Genomic DNA, 20,812 nt, shown 5'->3' with positions numbered 1-20,812 from the left:
ATGAATTTGTCCTTGGGTAAATAGAGGCATAAAAAAAATCCACATTAGTCTAGCTGTGAGCCTTGAAGGCATTAGTTCTGTCACAACTTGACTGAGTGCTCTGACCAGCAGTTCTTTCTTTACCTCTCTTTCTTTTCTCTCTACTGCCCACCCCAACATTTTTCTGCTCTGAAAAAGAAAATGGCTTGGGAACTAATTTCTACTTTTTCCCCCCATACTTACTTTCTATAGGTTGCTTGGTGGATATTGTTGTGGGATTCGACATCACATCACAAACAGAAGGCAATTATTTTTTTCATGGACAGCCCAAGCTGAGAGAGAACCTTCCCAACATCCTAAAAACCCTCACATCCTTGAGTGGTATGAGTTGCAACCTAGGATCAAAAGTTCAGAGCAGTGTGGCACTGCAAGTGAAAAATACAGTCCGTCCAGTGTCTTCCAAGTTTGAAATTAACCCTGAAATAATCCTCAACAACCTGAAAAATGTTGTGATTGCCAATCCCTCTTTTCTCAATGTTGCCTTCTTGCAGTCACTTTGGAAAGCATTTCAAAAAAGATCTGATAATCGAAGAAAGGTAACTTGGTTCAAAGTAATTTTCTTTCTCTCTCTCTTTTTAATTTACTTGTTTTATTCTTATGCTTTTAAACTTTTCCTTTAATCTTTCTACAGGTGTTACTTATATTTTCAGATGGTGTGGATGATAACATAGAGGCACTCGAGGAAAAATCAGAAGATCTCAGAAAAAAGGGTGCTTAATAGATAAAATATTTTCACCTTTTTTTTAGTCAGCAAGCATCATACTTAACACAAGGACTGTGTAAGAAATACTTGTACTCAAGAAACATGAGAGGGAGACCATGACAGAAGAGAGAGGTTTTCAGTTCTCAGGAGAAGGCAGGCAACAGGAAATATTCCTTACTCGGTATAAATCAGAATGGCTCCGCTGGAGACTTGAGTAGGGTGACCACCCATCTCTAATTGGGTGGGACAGTCCCATCAAGTGCCAGCCCTGGGCTGAATGACTCTGGGATAGTATTTATCCCAGATTCCCCTTGACCCACTCAATTATGGTCCCAGTATCATGTGCAAGGATCCAGATTTTCTGTTTGCTGTGAAAAACCACAGATTTTCTCCTTTGAAGGAGCAAAATGCAAGAAATAGTGGGTTTCCCCTTACAAGCTGGCAGAGTTCCAGCTTGCAAGGGGCTGCTAGGTGCTGGAGGGAGTAGGACACAGGGGACATCATGTGCATATGTGCACACACACTTGCATGTGGTCAGCAGTACTGCCCCAGGCAGCAGTGGAAAGCAACTCCCCCAGGTGCCTGCAGATAAGTCGGGGGGGGGGGGCAGATTGAGGCCCCCATGGTAAGGGAGGGAGTGGGGCAGGGTTGGTGGCTGGGGCTGAGGAAGCTGCCCAGCTGGGGTGGTAGATAGGGCGGAGGGCCTGAATGAGAATGCATGGCTGCTGGGTCTGGCCAGGAAGTGGGATGGAGCCACAGGCAGCTCATCCAGGGGCTGGCAGGGGGGTGGCTCCTTGCCTCTGTGCTCACTCCCAGGAAGGGTGGCATGGGGAGGCATATGCCCCCCCTAGATTTCTGTGTGGGGCAGGCACTAATGCGGGCTATTCACTTCAGGGTCAGGGCTCCTACCTTTGTGTCCTCCCTCCAGGGCCTCCACGGCCTAGCAGGCAGGACCCAGTATGGGAGGGCAGAGCGAGGCAGGCAGGCTTGATGCTGCCAGTGCCACCAGAAGCCCTGTGCCAGCCACACTGCCATGGTGAAGTGCCCTCTGCCAGCTTGCCTGCCTAGCAGCAGTGCAGGACACAACTCTCTGCTGCAACCACTGCCACTGCCACCACCCACACTACTGCCAAGCAGGCAAGGGTGCCTTGCTTTTGTCTTCTGAAAAAAATTGTCACCCTAGATTTGAATAGGCTTCTACAGTTTTGAAGACTGTAGAACTCCACCATTCACACTAGCTGAAGACATAGCCCATCAAGTCATACTGTTTTTAAGTTGGTGGGCTCTATTTTTAGTATAATATTTGTAGTTCAGTTACTTGTTCGAACTTATTTATATTATGGTCGTATGTGTGTTATGTTGTTTTCGGGAGCATGGCATTTAGCCAGGATCCTTAATGAATTAAATTAAAATTAAGTTAATTAAGCCTATCAACTCAGATGCACTGGGTAAGATGTTAAATATTCAAATACAAAGCACCACTTTTGGTCTCTATGACAGGAAGCCTAGGGGCTCCTGTCACTTAAAAGTGGAAGAGCTCTGCGATTAGGCCCCTGAGCAGCTGAATAGATGTTAGCCTTGAGAGGGCATGCAGCCTAGCCAGGAATCATTGCCACCTAGGCCTGGAGCTGCCAGTTCATGGAAAGGGGAACACCAGTAGGTGGTCAAGAGACTACTGCTTATCTATTAAGGCCTAACCGGCAAAGCTTCTGCTGACAACAGAAAAACAGTAGTGGGGAAGAGTTAAAGGCCCAGTTCAACACCTTTGCACCAACAAGGGAGTGGTGGCTAACTGGCTAGGCCTTCAACTATACTCAGGCAAGAAGTCCATGGGATGCATTCCAAGGAATACATGGTGCATTGTCACAAATGCAGTGGCTACAGTGGGAGTGAGTAAAAGAATGTAGGAATTATTATGGAGATTTGTATTGTTCTTCATTCCTCCTGTGTCACTGAACATAGCAGGCAACTAGGACTACTGTGTGAAACTTCCCCTGCTGTTCTGTTTCGATTCAAAACGTTTTGAATTTTGAAGCAGCAGCCCAGTCAGGTGGTGGGAGGCAGGGGAGAGCCAGGGCTGTGCTCCCAGTGGTTCTGCGCAGCCCCATGTGGCTCTGCCTGGCGGGGAGAACAGCTCTGGCTTTCCCTACCTCCTGCCACTGGGCTGCATTCCCTGGGGCCGGCGGAGCTGATCAGAGCACAGTGCCGCCTCTGCCTGCTTCCCAATGCCGGGCTGCACTCTGATCAGCTCCATCAGCCCCATGGAGCCCAGCCTGGTGGCAGGGGACAGGCAGAACTGAGGTTGTGCTCCACCTCCTGCCACCTCCAGGCTGAGTGCCACAGGGGCTGCAAGCCACTGGGAACCAAGCCTGATGCAGGCCTCCAGTGGATTTCAAGTGGCAGGAACCCAGCCCAGCGCAAGCGCCCACCTGCACCAGGCTGGACTTCCAGCTGCTTGAAGTCCGATCGCTTCAATTTCCCAGCTGCTTGAAGCCTGATCGCAGGGCTGGGGAGGGAAACTGAGCTGGGCTGAGTTCCCTTCCCCAGCCCAATCAAAACATCGAAACAGCTTGAAATAGCTAAACCATTTCAACAAAACGGAACAGAACAGTGTTTTTGAAATGAAACAAAACTCAAAACGAAATACTGTTCAGTTGAAATGGATATCAAAGCAGAATGTTGCTGTTTCATACAGCCCTACAGGCAACATTAATCTTTCATTCAAACTAAGTACTTTGAAATGCATTGGGCCTTAGCTTGTAAAATTTCACTTGCTCTGCTTAATTAACCAATGCAACTGAAATCTGAGTGTGAGCCACAGAACCTAAGTACCTTTCCTGGCTGCCATCAACTTGCTTTCTGGTGATATATGCTTTTCAAAGTAAGGTGTTGCCTTCCGAAGTTCTCTTCACAACCTCACTAGATATAGTGAAAGACACAAAGAGGAAGAATTACTTCCTATTTCAGCATTTAAAAGTGTATCGCATCTGAGCATATGTTTGCAGATTCATCACTTTGCATTCTCTAATTTTATCCTGGTGTAACTGTTGGAATCTGTGGATTTATGTTTGTATACACAGGATTAGTACAAAGCTCTCAGTGGCTCTGAACTCAGCCAAATATTCAAACCCTTGATACTGTTCCAAATGAGATAATGACACAGAACCATCTAAAATTTCAGTATTTTTGTGTTGGTATTTGTTAATATTTTAAAAGGAAATGCAACCAAAACAGATTTTTCTTAATCAAAACAATTTGGCTCCTGTCCCTCCCCTCCAAATAGGCAGCTACAGAATATCATGCTTTTGCTTTTCTTCTTAAATGTACTGTTCCAGGTTGAAGCTTAAACTGTGAAGCAAATATGTATGTTAACATTCATAGTAATCACATGAACTTTAAACCTCATTTGTTGTTCAAGATGCATCCAGTGCTTCTTTCTGTGGATGTTCTTACTTCTTCATTTCATTAGCACTTACACAGACTAATAATACAATTATATAAAAATAGAAGCAAGACTAAATTATAACGTACATTAGTAATCTGGAAATTTTTGCCTTTCTATCTAAATTTGCATGCATCAGAGTAAATGATATTTTCAATTATAGTTTTTTTTTATAATCATTTTTGTATAGGACTTCATGTTTTTTATGTAATCATTTAATGTGTAGGATTGGATGCACTCATAACTGTTGCTCTCGAAAGGGCCTCTAATTCTGAAAAACTTCAATACATTGAATTTGGAAAAGGATATAAACATAGAACTATTTTAGATATTGGCATGACAGATACGGCCAGCCAGCTCTCCAAGTACTTGGTAAGTTATTCCATAAAAGATCGACATACATGATTAAATCTTTGGTTCAGGGTGTACAGTGTCATATACCATTTATTTTTAATAAGGCACATTATTAATACTAACATAAGATTCATGTTAAAGCAATGTGGTCCTTTCCTGCTCCGGTTGAAGTAAATAGTAAAAATCCCCTCTCATTTCAACCGGGGGCATATGAGAATTTTTAGCAAATAAAATTTCACCTGATGTAACTTCTTTTCAAGGCCAATATTGCTGAAAGAACATGCTGCTGTGTGTCTTGCAAGTGTGTTGGGGAAGAAGGTGATAGCGGATCTCGAGGAAAACAAGGGATAAAGGTAAGAATAAAACTGCTTTACCAATTTGATTGTCATTTTAAGGATGGGCCACGTGTACCTGGAGAAATTAAAGTGTTGGGGAGACTCCAATAGTTTTGTTATTACCTATTTATGGAAGAAGTGTACTAAAACTATAACAGGACTGGATTTTGGCTACTACTTTATGCCTGTGGCTAATTGCCAGAAATGAAACTGTTGCTTTGTTTTGAATGCAGAAATGTTTGGAGAATCATTAGAAAAAACTGTTTCTGAGAATACAGGAAGTTCTCATTCTTAACTGTCATACAGCATTAGCAATCCATTAGTCATGGGGTGGGAAAAATACAGCCTGCGGGCTAGATCTGGCCCACCAGGCCATTCTATCCAGCCCATGGGACTCCTAAAATTTTAGAAAAAGTATATTTATCTGCTCCTGGCTGCCTGTCAAAGATGACAGGAGTCAGGGGCAGTAGGACCCAGGGGGAGCCAGCAGGAGCCAGCAACAAGGCCAGCTCTGTCCCACCCCTCTCACCCCCATCTCCCCAACTGGAAGTCACTGCGTGCCACAGATTTTGGGCTGCTCTAGCACCACATGGCTGCATTGCCAACCCGCAGGAGCACAGGGCCACACTGGTACCCCAGGGCCAGGAGCGGGAGGGAGGGAGGGAGGGAGGGTGTGTGCGTGTGTGTGTGTGTGCGCGCGCACGCGTGTGAGAAAGAGAGAGAGAGAGTGTCTGTGTGTTCATAGGACAAGTTGCACACACACACCCCACCATACACATACACCGACACCAGGAGATGATCCGAGCAGGGTGTGGGGCCCAGGGCAAATCAGCCTGTGTGAGGCCCCACCCTCGCCCTGATCCCGATGCCCCGGATGCAAAGAAGCCGCCAGTGGCAGCAGCTGTCAAGTGGCGGGGCTACCAATGTGGCCCTTGACAGCTCGCCAAAACTCAGTAAGTGGCCCTCCACCTGAAATAAGTGCCTGCCCTTGCATTAGTCACTAGCAATGCCAAGGGTACCCAAGAAGAGCTTCTGAAGTGGAGGAAAAAAATTGGAGCAGAACCTGTCAATGAAATGAAGATATGTTTCCTTTGCAAATCAACAAAATTTTCAGTGTCTCAAACATGAAATGGGCAGTTGAGATCTTTATGGTTCCTATTCAGGCCTCCTTCTTTTGATCTACTGTGCCCTCTGTGATCTGTTATCTCAGGAAGGCTCAAGCTAAGATGCATATCTTATTGCATTCATGGATAATATATCAGTTGTCACACACACACACACACACACACACACACACACACACACACACACACACACACCATGAATGCAATAAGATACATTCTTTCCATTGGGAAGAACAACAACATAGGGCCTGTGGGTAAGATCCTATGAAGACAGACTGAGGAAGGCTGAGAGGTGATCTTGTGGCTGCCTACACACTCATCGTGGGGGAAGTGGCGATCAGCAGGGAATAGGGGATACTTTGTTTACCAGGGTGCCCCTTGGGGTTACTGGAAACAACAGCCGTAAACTGAAGGACATTAGGTTTAGATTGGAGATCAGGAAGAAATTCTTTACGGTGAGGCATGCCAAAATATGGAATGGGCTTCCAAGGGAGGTGGTGCTTTCCCCTACTTTGGAGGGGTTCAAAAGGAGATTAGACAAGCACCTGGCTAGGGTTACTTGACCGCAGTGCTCTTTCCTACCCAGAGCAGGGGGTCAGACTTCATGATCACTAATAGGTCCCTTCCGACCCTAGAAATCTATGAAATTTATGAAACAAGCCACTCATAATTAGTCAAATGCTGGAAAGGATTTATACACACTAGTTACTCCAATACAGGCATGGTCCTGGCCATATTTTTGAGTTCATAGTACAATTTGCAAAGATCCAAAAGAACTTCCATGAATCAGCCATTTCTTGCCAGTGGTGCTGTAAAGCCAGTTTTCTCCAGTGTTTGAAATTTGCTCGTCAATCAGTGTTTTCCCTTGAGTGGGATTTCTCAAACTGCACCTCCAGAAATTCAGTGACAGAACACTGAGCCAGTTGTTCAATACAGTATGAATTGAGGTGTCAGTCCATTTGTGAACAGGTAAGTACCTGGAATACATTTAAAGCCAACTCGACTTTCACTCCGGGCTTTTGTAGACTCATTTTTGGAAGCAAGCTTCACAGTTCACTTTGACAGCTCAATCATGCAAAGGGACTTGGCCACAGGCATTGTCCACTGATTCCAACATTATATTTATATTATTAATTGCAGCTTTGGAAGAAGATATAAGAAGCCATGTCATAATATACAAACAAGAGTACTCCTCCTATGTCCTGTTAGAGGAAAACCAAACATTTGCTTTATTTAAATTTTCTGTAACATAGGGAGTACCCAAAGGTTTGAGTTTCTTAGTGGCAATAAAACAGTTGTCAGAAAATCTGCTGTTTTCAAAGAAAATCCATCTTCAATATACACAGAAAGAAGATTAGAAAGTTGAAGTCCTCCACCTAGTTTTTCACTTGGAGTTCATATACAGCCAAGTAACTTCTGTGTCACCTTCAGAAAAGACCAGAACCCTGAAAATGGGGGTTCTTCTGTCTTCTGGATCTCTATCACATGCACCAAATTGGGCATCAAGAGAAAACTATAGTTGGATACAGATCCTCCATTATGCTACATTCATCTTATTGCACATGAAATACCACGGCCTCAAGACCTCAAAGTTATCTCATATATATAGAAAGTTCCTTCAGATACAGAAGCGCCTTAGCCTGAACTAAGATATAGAGTTTTGTTTTCTTAAAATATTTAATCAGTGGCTGGCATAATCTGATGATTTTGGAAGAACTTCCCCAGCTGAGCTGGAGGCAGGAGTGTTAGGACACTTACTCAAGCCACCGACAAAAACATTGGCTCACCTACAGATTTCACAGGTTAAGAGGCATTGCCCATTAGTGATGAATGCATAGAAAATCTGCTAACAGAACAATTATCAGGTAAGACATTTCTCATTTGTCAAGGTTTTGAAGTACAGAGAAGGCAAAAGGAAGGAATATGTAGGCAGAATTGTACTGGTCTTTTATGAATTCTCATTACAGTTACATAAGTCGAAACAAGCAAACTTAAGTATTCATTTTGTTCTTGCTTTTCTCTTCATTTCAGGGACCTCGAGGTGCAAGCGGACACCTTGGATATTTAGGAGATGATGGGGAGCCGGTAAGCTTAAAGCACTTTAATTTTTACTAGGAAAAATACATGAAAACTCAACACTCTATTAGCATATGTAAATTGACATAGCTCCCTAAAATTCAGTTCACATCTCCTCTATCTTTCAGGGTCCAAGAGGACCTTCTGGACTGGTGGGAAGACAAGGCAATAGGGGATGTCCAGGTACAAGAGGTCTCAAGGTAAAACTGCAAGTGTAATTTTAACTCACAGTAAAATGTTTTCTTTATCTTTTTGTTTTGTTTTGTTTTGCCTACTTATTTAACAGATATTTGTTATTTTAATTTATTTCAGGGACTTCGAGGAATCAGTGGGCATAAGGTTTAGTAAAAAGTTATTTATTTATTTATTGTTTACTTAATTTGGAAAGAAAAAATATGACTTCAAACTGAAGTATCACTTCTAATTTCCAGATGGCATTTCTTTTCTAGGACTACATATTATAAACATTGCTTGTGCTTGACTCTGAGTTCACTGGTCAGCGTAGGCATCTATTTGGTCCCTAAAAGACATCAGATAGAATGGAGCTTCAAAGAAAAAGTAATTGGTAAATGCAGTATTTTAGGGCTTTATTCTCCTTGTGCTCAAGTTCTTGAAAGTTTGCCATAAGCTTCAATGGGCACAGTATTGGTTTGTTGTTCCTTTTTAACCTATTTTGAAAATCACTGTGGTGGTATGCCCATTGTACGGTCATGTGTAAGACAAATGTAAAAAATGAAACAGCAGGCATTAATTCATACATTCTTAAATTTATGTTTGACTTCTCTGTCAGTTGGACTATACACCTGAAATGATTATTTGTGAATGAGACTCATTCATACCTATTTTTGTCATCTCAGGGATCCAGTGGTGATGATGGGATTGATGGAATTCAAGGAGAAGAGGTGAACCCTTTTTTTTTCATGTATTATGTTGACATCAACTTAAATTCTGAAATAAAATAATAAAAGAATTAAAATATAAATAATTAATATTAATTTCTTTTTATCTTTAAGGGTGATCCTGGACTTTCAGGAAACAAAGGCGAAAAGGGTGACTTAGGCTATCCGGTAATGTGTTATATTTTCTTATTTGATCAGGGTTTGGTTTCAGAATAATAAATCTGCATATTACATGGAAATGTTAAATTATTACTTGAACACAGGGAGTGGCTTACTATCACAAAATTATGAATCTGTTTTGACTTGGGTCAACATGGTTTAGTCACAATTCCTGCTTCATCAGAAGTAGGATTGCCTCTCTCTTTGTGGTTGACAGGGTCTTTTTTCAGTAGTAAATACCCAAGTATATTTCTTGATAGGACATTTTATTTGAAAAATGATTAAATGAACCATGTATTGTACAGGATTCAACATTCTTGCATATATTTCTTAAACTCAAGTTGCTCCTTAAGGGCTAGCATTAATTTATAGTAGACATGCATTAACAATTCCTGATTCATAGAGCAAAACCCTGGAATGAATGTTAGTAATTAAGGAGTTGAGCTGAACTTCATTGGAAAGAGCAATGCTTTTGAGTTAATTTGTCCTTCCTCTGCAGGATTTAGAAAAAGTGCTTTCACAAAATTTATTATCCATTTTCCATGCCTTAAACAACTTTCAGTTCGCTTGATAAGGGTTTTTTTGTATGTTGGCTGTTTAGATTGTCTCCCCTCTTTCTGCTAAAGTGTCAGGGTGTTTTTAAGCCCTCCACAGAGGCATTGTGTGTTGGCTACAGCTAAGGCTAGGGACTTTGACTGATGTGTGCCAATGCTCCTGCTGGAACCAAAGCAGGATGTTCCTAGCTAGAGGGACTTGGCCCATCATTCAGGGTCAGACCGATCTCCATTTTTGGGATCAGGAAGGAATTTTCCATCATGGACTTACTAGTAGAAAGTGTGGAGGGGTTTCCTTCCTGCGTAGTGAGGGGCATGGCCCTCTACGTGGGATCTCTTGAGCATATATTGACAGCATGTCATAGAAGCAGGACGTTGGCTGCCATGGTTCCCTTACTTTATCTGTGTCAAGTTAAGGTGTTAGGTTTGTGTTGTGTCGAGGTTTAAGTTAGTCTTAGGTAGAGTTTAGTTATGGATTGTATAGGATAGTTTGGATAGGGATGATCCTACCTTAGGTACGAGGTTGGACTCGATAACCTCTGGATGTCCCTTCCAGCCCTACTTCTCTATTATTCTATGAGTATGTGAAATGCATGGCATTTGAGCTGCACTTTAGCCTTGAGGAAAGTTGACAGAGTAATTTGCTCTAAGTAATCTTTTCCCCTCTACAAAAATACCTTGCCATTCTTATAGTAGGTAACTGAGGAATTTTACTCTTGGAACACTAGTTGAGCACAGAAACTCATGAATTCAACCAACTAAATGCTTTCTCTGAAAAGCTAAGATGTTTAAATAATGAAAAGGGCTTGCATAAAGAGATCACAGAGAAAAAGCATAGTTCTTTGGAATCGATGTATTTAGCCCACATTCTTGTGGTTGAATGATTTAAACAGGCATAAGGGTTCATCCATGCAATTTTTAGTCCAGGGTAACAACTTGAAGAAAAACAATACAGGGTCTTTCAGGCCACTTATTGTGAATTTTAAATCCTTAACCCTTCCCCTCCAACAGAAAAATCACTTTTCAGATCCTTACTTCATTTTATGATTTCAGGGCAGCACAGGACCAAGAGGACCCCCTGGTGAACGTGGACCAAAGGGCTTTCAAGGAGATTCTGTAAGCTTTTTCCAGATGCAATATAGTTGCAACCTAGTTCTTTGCAAATTAGTTTTTAAAGATATTGCTCATTTATTAACTTGTATACCCTTCTGTCTGGCAGCTTGAATGAAGACATACTTTTAACTGTCTTTAAAATGTGCAGCACTATATGTGGGATTCCTAATGCTTAATCTTGTTATATGAACCCTTCACATAATAAACTTTTTCTCCTTTTTTAACAAAAAATGTCCCACAACTTTAAAATATTTAGTACTTCATTTTTCTCTCAATATGTACTCACTAGAGAGGGCTCCAGCGATCAATAAAAATAATTTTCTGGTTTGGCTAAAGGCAGATTAAGAAGATGATCATCATGTTTGTTCATCCAACATAATAAAGCACTTGCAAGATGTCATATCAGATTATCTTTGTAAAAAGAACAAATAACATTACCAGCTAACTGCATAGTATTTCTTTTCTTTTTCTTCTTTCTTAAGGGAAATCCTGGATTGATTAGTGAGATAAAAGGATCTAAAGGCATAAAAGGAGACCAAGGAAAAGTGGTGACTATTTAGTATCTTTTGCATTTCTATATCAATGGTTTATTTTCCATATGCTAACCTACAGTATTTTAATTTTTTTTTCTAATAAAGAAATAAGTCATGTAGTCCAACCCCATGCCCAGGGTAGGATCAACCCTAGTGTAGATCCAACCTGCATTTAAAAACTTCCAGTGGTATAGAGTCCAGAACCACTCTCAGCAATAGGTTCTGGCTCTTACTCCCTCCCACCTCACTATCCTTCCTCCTAGCCAGAAAGTACTTCCTGATATCCAACCTAAATTTTCCTTGTTGTGATTTAAGGCTGCTGCTATTTGTCCTGTTCCCCATGGCCACAAAGAATACTCTGTCACCATCCTCTCTATACTATCCTAAATATACTGGGGATGAAGCTTTCTATTGTGTACCATGCTACATATTAGCGTAGAATCATGTACCAAACCCACAAATCACTGGCAAAGCTATTGACTCACTCCAAATCCACAGATCAATGGAGATAATTTAAAATTATTGTAAAGATAATTCATGCAAAATTCTCACTGGACTCAAAGGAAATTTTGCATCCAAAAGAAATGAACTCTTATACCTTCAATATTTCTGAAGGTGTCATAGATTCAATCCCTTTTTATATAGAAGGTATGGCTTGGTTCATAAAGTTTGATTTAAAGATGCTAAGAATCGTTATGGTGGGGATTTCTTTCTAAATTCAGTCTCTTCACAAGCATATGCCAGGGCAGTTTAGAACTATGGAAGCAGTAAAGCTGTTACCTCATGTTACTAGCTAGCATGGTTTCATCCATTGTAATCTCTGTAATGATTGCTTTTGTATAATGCTTTCCACCAGTGGGTCTGAAAGTACCATAAAAGAGGACAGTGCCATTATACCTGTTTTGCAGATGGGGAAATTGAGACATAATGGGGGCTAGAGAAATAGCTAACCTTACACAATAGGGGCTGTTAAGGAGCCAAGAAAGGAACTTCCGTGTCTGGAGTCCTAGTCTACCTGCCAGGATATATTATAACTCTGTGAAAGTCATCATAATTGTGTTGATAGATATTTATAGAGTGTTACTAAGCAGTAGGTAAGATATTTACTACTTATTTTGATGATCACATTTTGTAAAACAGGCCACACCAGAAAGGTTTTGACAAAAAATGCTATACAGCAGAAGTCACAAAGCTAGCATTTAATGGTTCTGTTCTTTATTCTGATCAAGTGGTAATGTTTTGATCTGATGGATGGATGGATATATGGGAAAAAGTGACACAATATAGCAGCATTTGAGAGATAACATGAAATTAAATGTCGTATTTACAGGGTGAAAGAGGACCAGGGGGATCACCAGGCTTGCCGGGATCTGGGAACTTCATAGTAAGAACCTACATAGCCAAAGACACTGGACATGCAACTTGAGGCTTCATACAAAGGAAATGCCCAACTATGGTCGAACACAGAGTATTTTGTACCTTGCCTCTCACTCTTCTTTCCAAAAGCCTCACTAAAAGAAGATGAAATAAACAGATCTCAGATAGACTGCCCTGAAAGTATTAACAACAACAGCAGCAGCATTTGGTTTCATATGGATACTTTCCTTCTGACCAGAAGTTTCATATGGATTGCCAACATGAACGATTAACAATCCAGATGAAAAGATTAGGGGAAAATAAGCTTTAATAGCAAAGCTTAAATTATAGACATGTATCCAGTGCTGTCTGAACAAAACTGCAGATAGGAATAGTCCTTAATGACTCAAATAGTTCCTGAGACTTCAGAGGAATGTTACTTATCCTAAAAATAGGGCTAAGGTAGGATTTCCATGTAATGCAGGCTTTGTACTAGTTATCAACACAGGGTTGAATTTCATACTGTAGATAAGGGCTGTCCAAAAGTTAAACCCATTTAGTGAAGAAGGAGAGCAAACAACAGTGACACCAGAAAGTGCCTTCTTTGCTTCAAGTCTTCACAAAACCAGCTTGACCAGATACTTAAATTAAATTAATTTAAGTGGGGGGAGGAAGGGGACAGACCATGGGCCTGTATAGGAAACCCCTAGGTTAAAGAATATTTAAATGGACTGGATATATTCAAGTCAGCAGTATTTTCTGAAATCTATCAATGTGCTTAAAGAACTAACTGAAGCAATTTCTAAACCATTAGCAATTATCTCTGAAAACACCTGAAGGATGGAGGCAGGTCTCAGAAGACAAGAGAAAGGCAAACATAGTTTCTCATTTAAAAAAGGGGGAAAACAGAGCAGTCCTTCTGACTATAATGCCTGGAAAAATGCTGGGATGACTTATTGAACAATAAATGTATAAGCATCCAGAGGATAATATGGTGATAAGAAATACTTAACATTTTCTTTTTGAAGTCATATCAGGGAGATCAAATTTCTTTTTTTGACATGGTACCTGATTTAATGGATAAAGGGGAAGGATTAGATGTAACATAGCTTGACTTTCATAAGGGTTTTGGTCTTGTCCCTCATGACATTTTTATAAGAGAAGTAGGGGGAAATGGGCTAGAGAAAATCACTGTATAGTGGGCGCACACCACAGTATAGTCAAGTCTCATGATTTTTGGTGTTGTTCTTAAAGTCTATGCTTCAGGAATGTGAAAAACTTAGCTCTTTCTTTTGTGTGTGTGTGTATATATATATATATATAATATATAAATAAAAGCATAGACATGTATGTGTGTGTGTGTGTGTGTATATACACAAATACACATATGGAAGAGATAAGTCTTTCACATTCTCTAAGTGTAGACTTTAAGAACGCTAAAAATCATGTGAGATAACAATACTGACAAGGTACCCAAAGGAATTGGCAATGTTGGACTGTCAAAGTGGGATAGTACTTCAAGTGGAGTCTCACTTGGGTCTGTCTCAGGGTCCCAGTCTACTCAATATTTTCTTAATGATTTGGATGTTTGGATAGAAGATACACAAGTAAAATGTATAGGAGGGGTGGCAAACACCTTGGGGGCAGGATCAGTATTGAACTCCAGTTTGAGAAGTGGGCAGGGGACTTTCAAATGGCATATTGGCTCAAGGATGCAATTGCATCCAGCAATTGTCTAATCAGATGTCAACCAATTTGATCTTGAAATGCTGGAAGACTCCCATAAAAAATAATAAGGGATATTTAACCTTTGGTTATCTTGGTCCTTGATTATTACTATATATCATACATAGCAAAATAAATATACATATGTTTCTGTAAATTGTTGGAATATCCAGAGTTATATTCACACTTGTGAAGTGCTCAGACTTGGCTCCAGCATAGACAGTAGCACCCACATCACTCATGTCCAGATGGTTCACAACTCACTCAGTTAGCAGCAGATTACCAAGTTAAAGAAAAGCCATTCAGTAATTGCTATGGCTTTTACATCAAAGCGAGTTGCATCTTCATGCAGTGATCCCGCACAGCTGATTGGAAAAGTGGCCCCCTATTCCACACAGGTGGGAGCTGCAGCTATCCATAACCCCTGGCTTTTTCACAAACAACCCTGCAAAATATCTGGATTCTGCTGCACACACTTAATTGTACCCATTTATCTAAAGCTTTGTAGGGGGAAAGATTAAGTATCATCTCTTAATGGAACTGAAATAAGAACTTCCTAGGATCTAATACATTTTCTAACAAGCAACTGTCTTGCTTTGTCTTAGGGAGCAACAGGTCTAAGAGGACAACCAGGTCCAGAGGTAAGCTACAGTAAGCTTTTATACTGGGGTTGTGGTCTACGACTTTTTAAAGTGTTTTGAAGCGGAAATCAAGCTTAAAGTAAGTCTGCTCTAGTAACAGTAGAGTCTGAGAAGCAAATTCTACTTGCCTTACTCATGTGATCAATCGCTGTGATTGAACTAGCACTAGTATGTATATGAATAAGGGAAGTAGGACCCTGGATTCCTCTCATAGATTTCCAAACTATTGCATTGTACACTAATTCAGAACTGATGAAAGATTATTAATAAGAACCAGTTTGTTCAGGACACTGTCAAGCAGATTAACTGTTACAAAACCTACTGCCAGCAAAGATATTTCCATTGTTTTCTTAATTGCACTGACACCCTGGGGACGAGGATGACCTCACTGATCTTTATTGTCTGAGCTGAAAAGCATGCAGATTATAAATGAACAGCATATGTAGTGGCAAACGGTAGTTAGCTGTGTTAGTCTGAAGTCAGGCAAAAGGCGGGGTAGAGATGCACCCTATAGACCAGGGGTGTCAAACTCATCCTGCCCTAAAGGCTAGATGGGTGGTGTGGGGCCAGTCCACAGGCCAGACTGGATTCACAGGGCAGCCCTGCATGCTGGATCCAACATGCGTCCTGGAATGGCCAGAGTAGATGCTGTGGGGGACACTAGGGCCATGCTGCATGGGATGACAGCTGGAGCAGGCGCTGTGTGTGGGGCCACCCAGTATGCCCCACATGCTGCCTGTGGGCCAACTCTGAGGCTCAGAGTCAGCACTGGTGGCTGGAGGATAGGGCTGTGGAGGCTGGATCTGGACCATCTGCCAGATCTTTGCCACCTCTGTCATAGACTAACTAAATCAGAGATGCCTAGGCTTTTGTGAGCCTGAGCTCACTTCATCAGAAGGGTTGTTAGGTGTTGATGAAGTTGAGCTTGGGCTCACAGAAGGTTATTCATCTCTGAGTTATGAAAAGCAACCTGGATTTAAAAAAATCTTTCTTTTTTCATAATCTCAGGTGATCATGTGAAGAAATATGTGATTCAGTGTCTGATTTGAATTCAACAATGGCAATTCATATTTGCTCTCAAAACAATAAGGAATACAGTTATATACACTGGCCTCTGTATAGATGAACAGACAATGGCACATCTACACCTGAACTTTGCAGGAGTATATATGCACATGTGATTTTTATACTGTTGTAGCGTGATGACTACAGGAATGAATTTCAGCATTTTCACAGACAAGTGTTTTATTGTCAATGGCATGTAAACAAGTACTAGCACATGAAAAATTCAGGTGCATATATTATTCTGACAACAGTAGACCCGAGAAAAGCCCTTTTAAATGTGAGGCTGAGCAGATAATTCCTAATGAGTAAGTTGTTAGGTGATTTTTTTTACCCCTCTTTCAAGCTGTCCAATGATGCTTGAAGATGCTAGTTGCTATTGCCATCTAGTATTGAAATTCTTTAAATAATTTTTGATCTGTTGAATCGCTGTCCAGTTCATGATGAGTATTCAAGTGTTTAATTTTTAGCTGTTTGCCTCTGCAGGTCATTTTGGTATTTCTGCTAGCTCCATGAGCATAGGTCTTTTGAAACTCTTCTGCAAATATGCATTGTTAATATTGCTTATTGAGAGGTTAATGCCAAAAAAGCAATGCTTTTAAATTAGAAAGTATAAAATGGGTCTTGTAGTGAATCAGTCATCACTGTTGCATATGAAAGTCTTTAAAAGATGTTGCCTCTTATTACAGGGTGGGAAAGGAACTCCTGGTCAGAAAGGTGTCCAAGGAGAGCAAGGATTCAAAGGACCTCAGGTGAACATTAATTTTCCTCATGGGATTTTTGAGAGGCTGGAGGATTTGAAATATTGAAGAGAACTAAGAATCTATCTGAGAGTTAATAGACCTGGGGTATTGATTCCAGATGAGACCCTTTCTGGGAGTGAATTTCGTAGGGCTATTTTTAGAGCACTTATAGCAGTAGCTTGAGGTGGGTGTACTACAGAGTAAAGTTCCTTGCATTAAACACACCCCTTTCTTAACTGAAACAATCCTGGTTTACCCCTGTACCTCTGAGCAAAATGGTGACACCACCAGAGCTGATTGTCAGCCAAGTATTCTATGTAATTGTATAAGTATCTTGGATCCATTATAAACATGGGGATAAACTGACTTGCAAGTGAAGGTGATTGCAAACTGTTAACCCCTTTTGCCAGTGAATTCAACAGCTACAAAGTAGAGGTTTACCCCAGAAGAGCGATAGCATCCCTATCTTCCTGTAAGTCTTCTACCAGGGAGGGAGCCTTTTAAAATTCTGTCTCAGGTACCCAAGGAGGTTTATGGGTGAATATCACCTGGGATAAGCATGTTTTGACACACTGGTCTTATCCCTGCCCTTTTCAGATTGGCTGTACCCAGTCTGGGGTTTGTTGTGACCAACTGCAGGACCTTTTAGCAGAAAGGAGTTTATTCCTTACAGACTTCTTAAATCAAGGACCCAGAAGCTGGAGTCGATTGGACGAAGTAAACAGACAAAATCAAAACCAAGACCCAGAGATGTTTATGGATTGATTTCCAGCCCATTATTCTTAGTTTATAAAATTGTGTTTGTTTAGCTTGATTAGTGGACTTAGAGATGCTTAAATCTTCCTTCCTTCCATCAATCTTCCTATTCCTTCCCAGAAATATTCTTGGCTGAAACAACAAATTTCTGAAACTCTGTCACCTCTGATTTCTTACTACATTCTTAATACAGATGTGAATTTTTTTTCTTTTTTTACTCAAAACAGCTTACTGTGGGATCTTTACATGGCTTATAGAAGTTGAGCCAAATTTAGATCTCTTTATGAGTGAGAGTACTCAGCTGATCTCAGTGCCCTGGGAGTTATGGCTGTGCAAAAAATGCAGGATCATACTTTAGCTGTGGGTGCTTTATTTGGCTGGTTGGTTTTCCTTCATATGCTTTTGTATATTTCCTTCATATCTTTTTCATATATGTGTGTGGTTTTAATGGGGGATCATAGTAGTAACAAGGATTTTTGCTGCGTTCCCAAAACCTTGTAAGAAGAAAGGTTTTTAAAGAGATGATCGAATGGAGGATTCTTGTAACTGTCAAGAACAGAATCATCATAGGTGTGGTCATGAGTGTCAGTTGCACGCTGGGAGAGAGACAAGAGTTCAAACTGATGTGATGCTGGGTATCCGCAATGCTCATTGAAATGAATGATTATAGACAGATGAACAATTTACTGTGAGGCAGCAGTGTCAGAACTCCACTGGGCATCAGCTGCTCCTTGATGACTATTCAGATGCACACGCCTACCTGCAGTCACTGCAGCTCAGGCAGCATAACTTCCCCCTATTTCCATGAGGACTTAGCTAACATGGTTTAACTTCCATTTACCAAGGGGTAAGAGCATTTGCACACAAAGTTACAGGGGAGCAGCTGATATGAAAAAACCCTGTTATGTTGTGATAAGTGTTTAATTCAGCTGCCAAATGAAAGTAGAAAGTGTCAGTTGTTGTTCAGGACTACTCAGCAATTTATAGGATTAAGTCCTAAAAAAAAAAGCTGACTAGTTGTCCTGGCTCCTGTCTGCTTTTGGAATGGGGCCAATGAGTTCAATGAGCAAAAATCCTGGATAGAAACACTATGAAAAAATTGGGATTTTTGATGAAAAACAGAAAGACAGGATTAATGTCCTTGGAGCACCTCCTGTTTGCATCACTGATTCTTAGTTCATATTAACAAACCATGGAGTATAGTCATAATTAAAGAAAATTCCATTCGAGGTTTGAAAATTGTGCTAAATGCATGCTTTCTTGAACCACTAACACATTTGACCCTTGTAAAAAAGTATCAGATTTTGCCAAGCAGAACGAAGCCTTACATGAATTTCTGTGATTGCTTCTAGATGCCAGATCCAATTAATGTTAAATCTTCAGGGATTGTTCCCAAGATCTGTGGGCAGAACCCAGTTGATATTGTGAAAATCAGAAAACCAGAAATGGGAGGCAGAGGCAGAATCTCTTGCATCTAATTAGCAGAGACAGCAGTCTTAATCCTCGCTGTAATTGTCTGTAGGTAAAGAAAGGGTTGATGGCAGTCTGTAACACATTACAGCCTAACAATACCACTCATCTCCATGCTGTTCAACATGGTTTAGCTTGCTGACACTTGGAACAACTTTTCTCCCAGACAGAAAGAAAAATGAGAATAGTGGGGAGAAATTGAAATGTGTGTGCATACAGAGCCCCTGGCATGGCAAGGAAGTGGAGAATGGAAGGTATAGTGGGAAAGGAAGAATGAAAGAACCCATACAGGGCAGAAAATGGATGCAAATGGAAGTGGGAGAAAAATGAAGAATGATTCAATTAGAGCATGAGAAATGTAGTGGGGCGGGATGCAGAGCATTGCTGAAGGAGAGGGGATAGGACACTGTGGATTATTTGAAATCTCTGAATTTTTCTTGTGAATCATGTTTGCATACCTCACAGTGGATGGCAGCCTTTAAAGGATCTCAAGTCACCCCAGAGTGCCACAGCACCCTGGTTGAGAGTCACTGGTCCACACCATAGCACTCAGTGTAGCTTAGAAGATACCTGAGCTAGCTCAGATACTGGTAGCAGGCTAGCCTCCAGAGCAGGGGTGGGCAAAATACAGCCCACGGGCCAAATCTGGCCCACCAAGCCATTCTATCTGGCCCGCGGGACCCCTAAACATTTTAGGAAATGTATATTTATCTGCTCCTGGCTACCTGTCAAAGATGACAGGAGCCAGGGGCAGTAGGATCCAGGGGGAGCTGGCAGGAGCCAGCAACATGGCCAGCCTGGCCCTGCCCCACCCCCTCTCACTGCTGTCCCCCCAACTGGAAGTCTTTGCCTGCCACTGCTTTCGGGCTGCTCCAGCACCATGTGGCTGCATCGCCAGACTGTGGGAGCACAGAGTCATGCTGGTATCCCAGGGCCAGGAGTGAAAGGGAGGGAGGGAGGGAGGGAGGGGATGTGTGTGTGTGTGTCCATCCATGTGGGGAGGGGGAGAGAGAGACAAAGAGCAATGAGGGAGGGAGATATTGTGTGTGTGTGTGCATACACATGTGTGAGAGAGAGAGTGTTCATAGGGCAAGTCCCACATGCACACCCCACCATACACATACGTCCACACCCAGAGACAACCTGAGCAGGGTGAGGGGCCCAAGGCAAATCAGCCTGCGTGGGGCCCCACCCCACCCCACCCCTACCCTGATCCTGCACACCCTGGATGCAAACAAGCAGTGGTGGTGGGGCAGGGGGGTAGATGGTGAGCAGCCAGATATGAAGCCAGATGTGGCGGTGCGGAGTCACCATGGATGCTTTGCCCACCTCCACCGGGTCCCCCAAAGTGCAGGGCTTGGGGCAGTCTCTCCAATTTGCCACCCTCTAAGGACAGCCCTGCCCACACACCCCCTTGCACTGCCATACACAGAGATGCCCACACCCCCTCACACACCCCAGCCACCCTTTTCCCACACACAGTCCCCCACAAACCCCATACCCACCCACACCCTACATAACCACACACTAACAGACCCCTGCAATCATATCCCCATGCCCCCCCCACAATATACAAGAGTAAGACCTAATTGTAAGCTATTGTGCAACCACCTCTGTGTACACTACACAAACACATGTAAATCATGAGAAAAAGATTTTTTGAAATCAAATTAATGAATATTGTAGATGTTTGATTTTTAGAATATAATTTGGTATTTTTCTGGTTCT

The 20,812-nt window shown here is 41.7% G+C and overlaps 1 protein-coding gene across 1 annotated transcript in view; it reads left to right on the top strand.

Moving 5' to 3' along the window:
• Positions 1-20,812, top strand: part of LOC106737326 (collagen alpha-6(VI) chain) — an 88,580-nt gene that overhangs the window by 26,489 nt on the left and 41,279 nt on the right. The window contains exons 9-22 of the mRNA XM_059729356.1: positions 232-575; positions 671-749; positions 4,411-4,556; positions 4,799-4,891; positions 8,029-8,082; positions 8,202-8,273; positions 8,386-8,412; positions 8,931-8,975; positions 9,087-9,140; positions 10,739-10,801; positions 11,281-11,346; positions 12,662-12,715; positions 15,018-15,053; positions 16,805-16,867. Of these exons, the coding sequence (XP_059585339.1) occupies positions 232-575; positions 671-749; positions 4,411-4,556; positions 4,799-4,891; positions 8,029-8,082; positions 8,202-8,273; positions 8,386-8,412; positions 8,931-8,975; positions 9,087-9,140; positions 10,739-10,801; positions 11,281-11,346; positions 12,662-12,715; positions 15,018-15,053; positions 16,805-16,867 (1,196 nt within the window). The remainder of the gene's footprint in view (positions 1-231; positions 576-670; positions 750-4,410; positions 4,557-4,798; positions 4,892-8,028; positions 8,083-8,201; positions 8,274-8,385; positions 8,413-8,930; positions 8,976-9,086; positions 9,141-10,738; positions 10,802-11,280; positions 11,347-12,661; positions 12,716-15,017; positions 15,054-16,804; positions 16,868-20,812) is intronic.

Source organism: Alligator mississippiensis, chromosome 5 (assembly GCF_030867095.1).
Source record: "Alligator mississippiensis isolate rAllMis1 chromosome 5, rAllMis1, whole genome shotgun sequence".
NCBI lineage: Eukaryota > Metazoa > Chordata > Crocodylia > Alligatoridae > Alligator > Alligator mississippiensis.
Note: the sequence above shows the minus strand (reverse complement) of the source record. Positions and strands in the feature narration are given on the sequence as shown.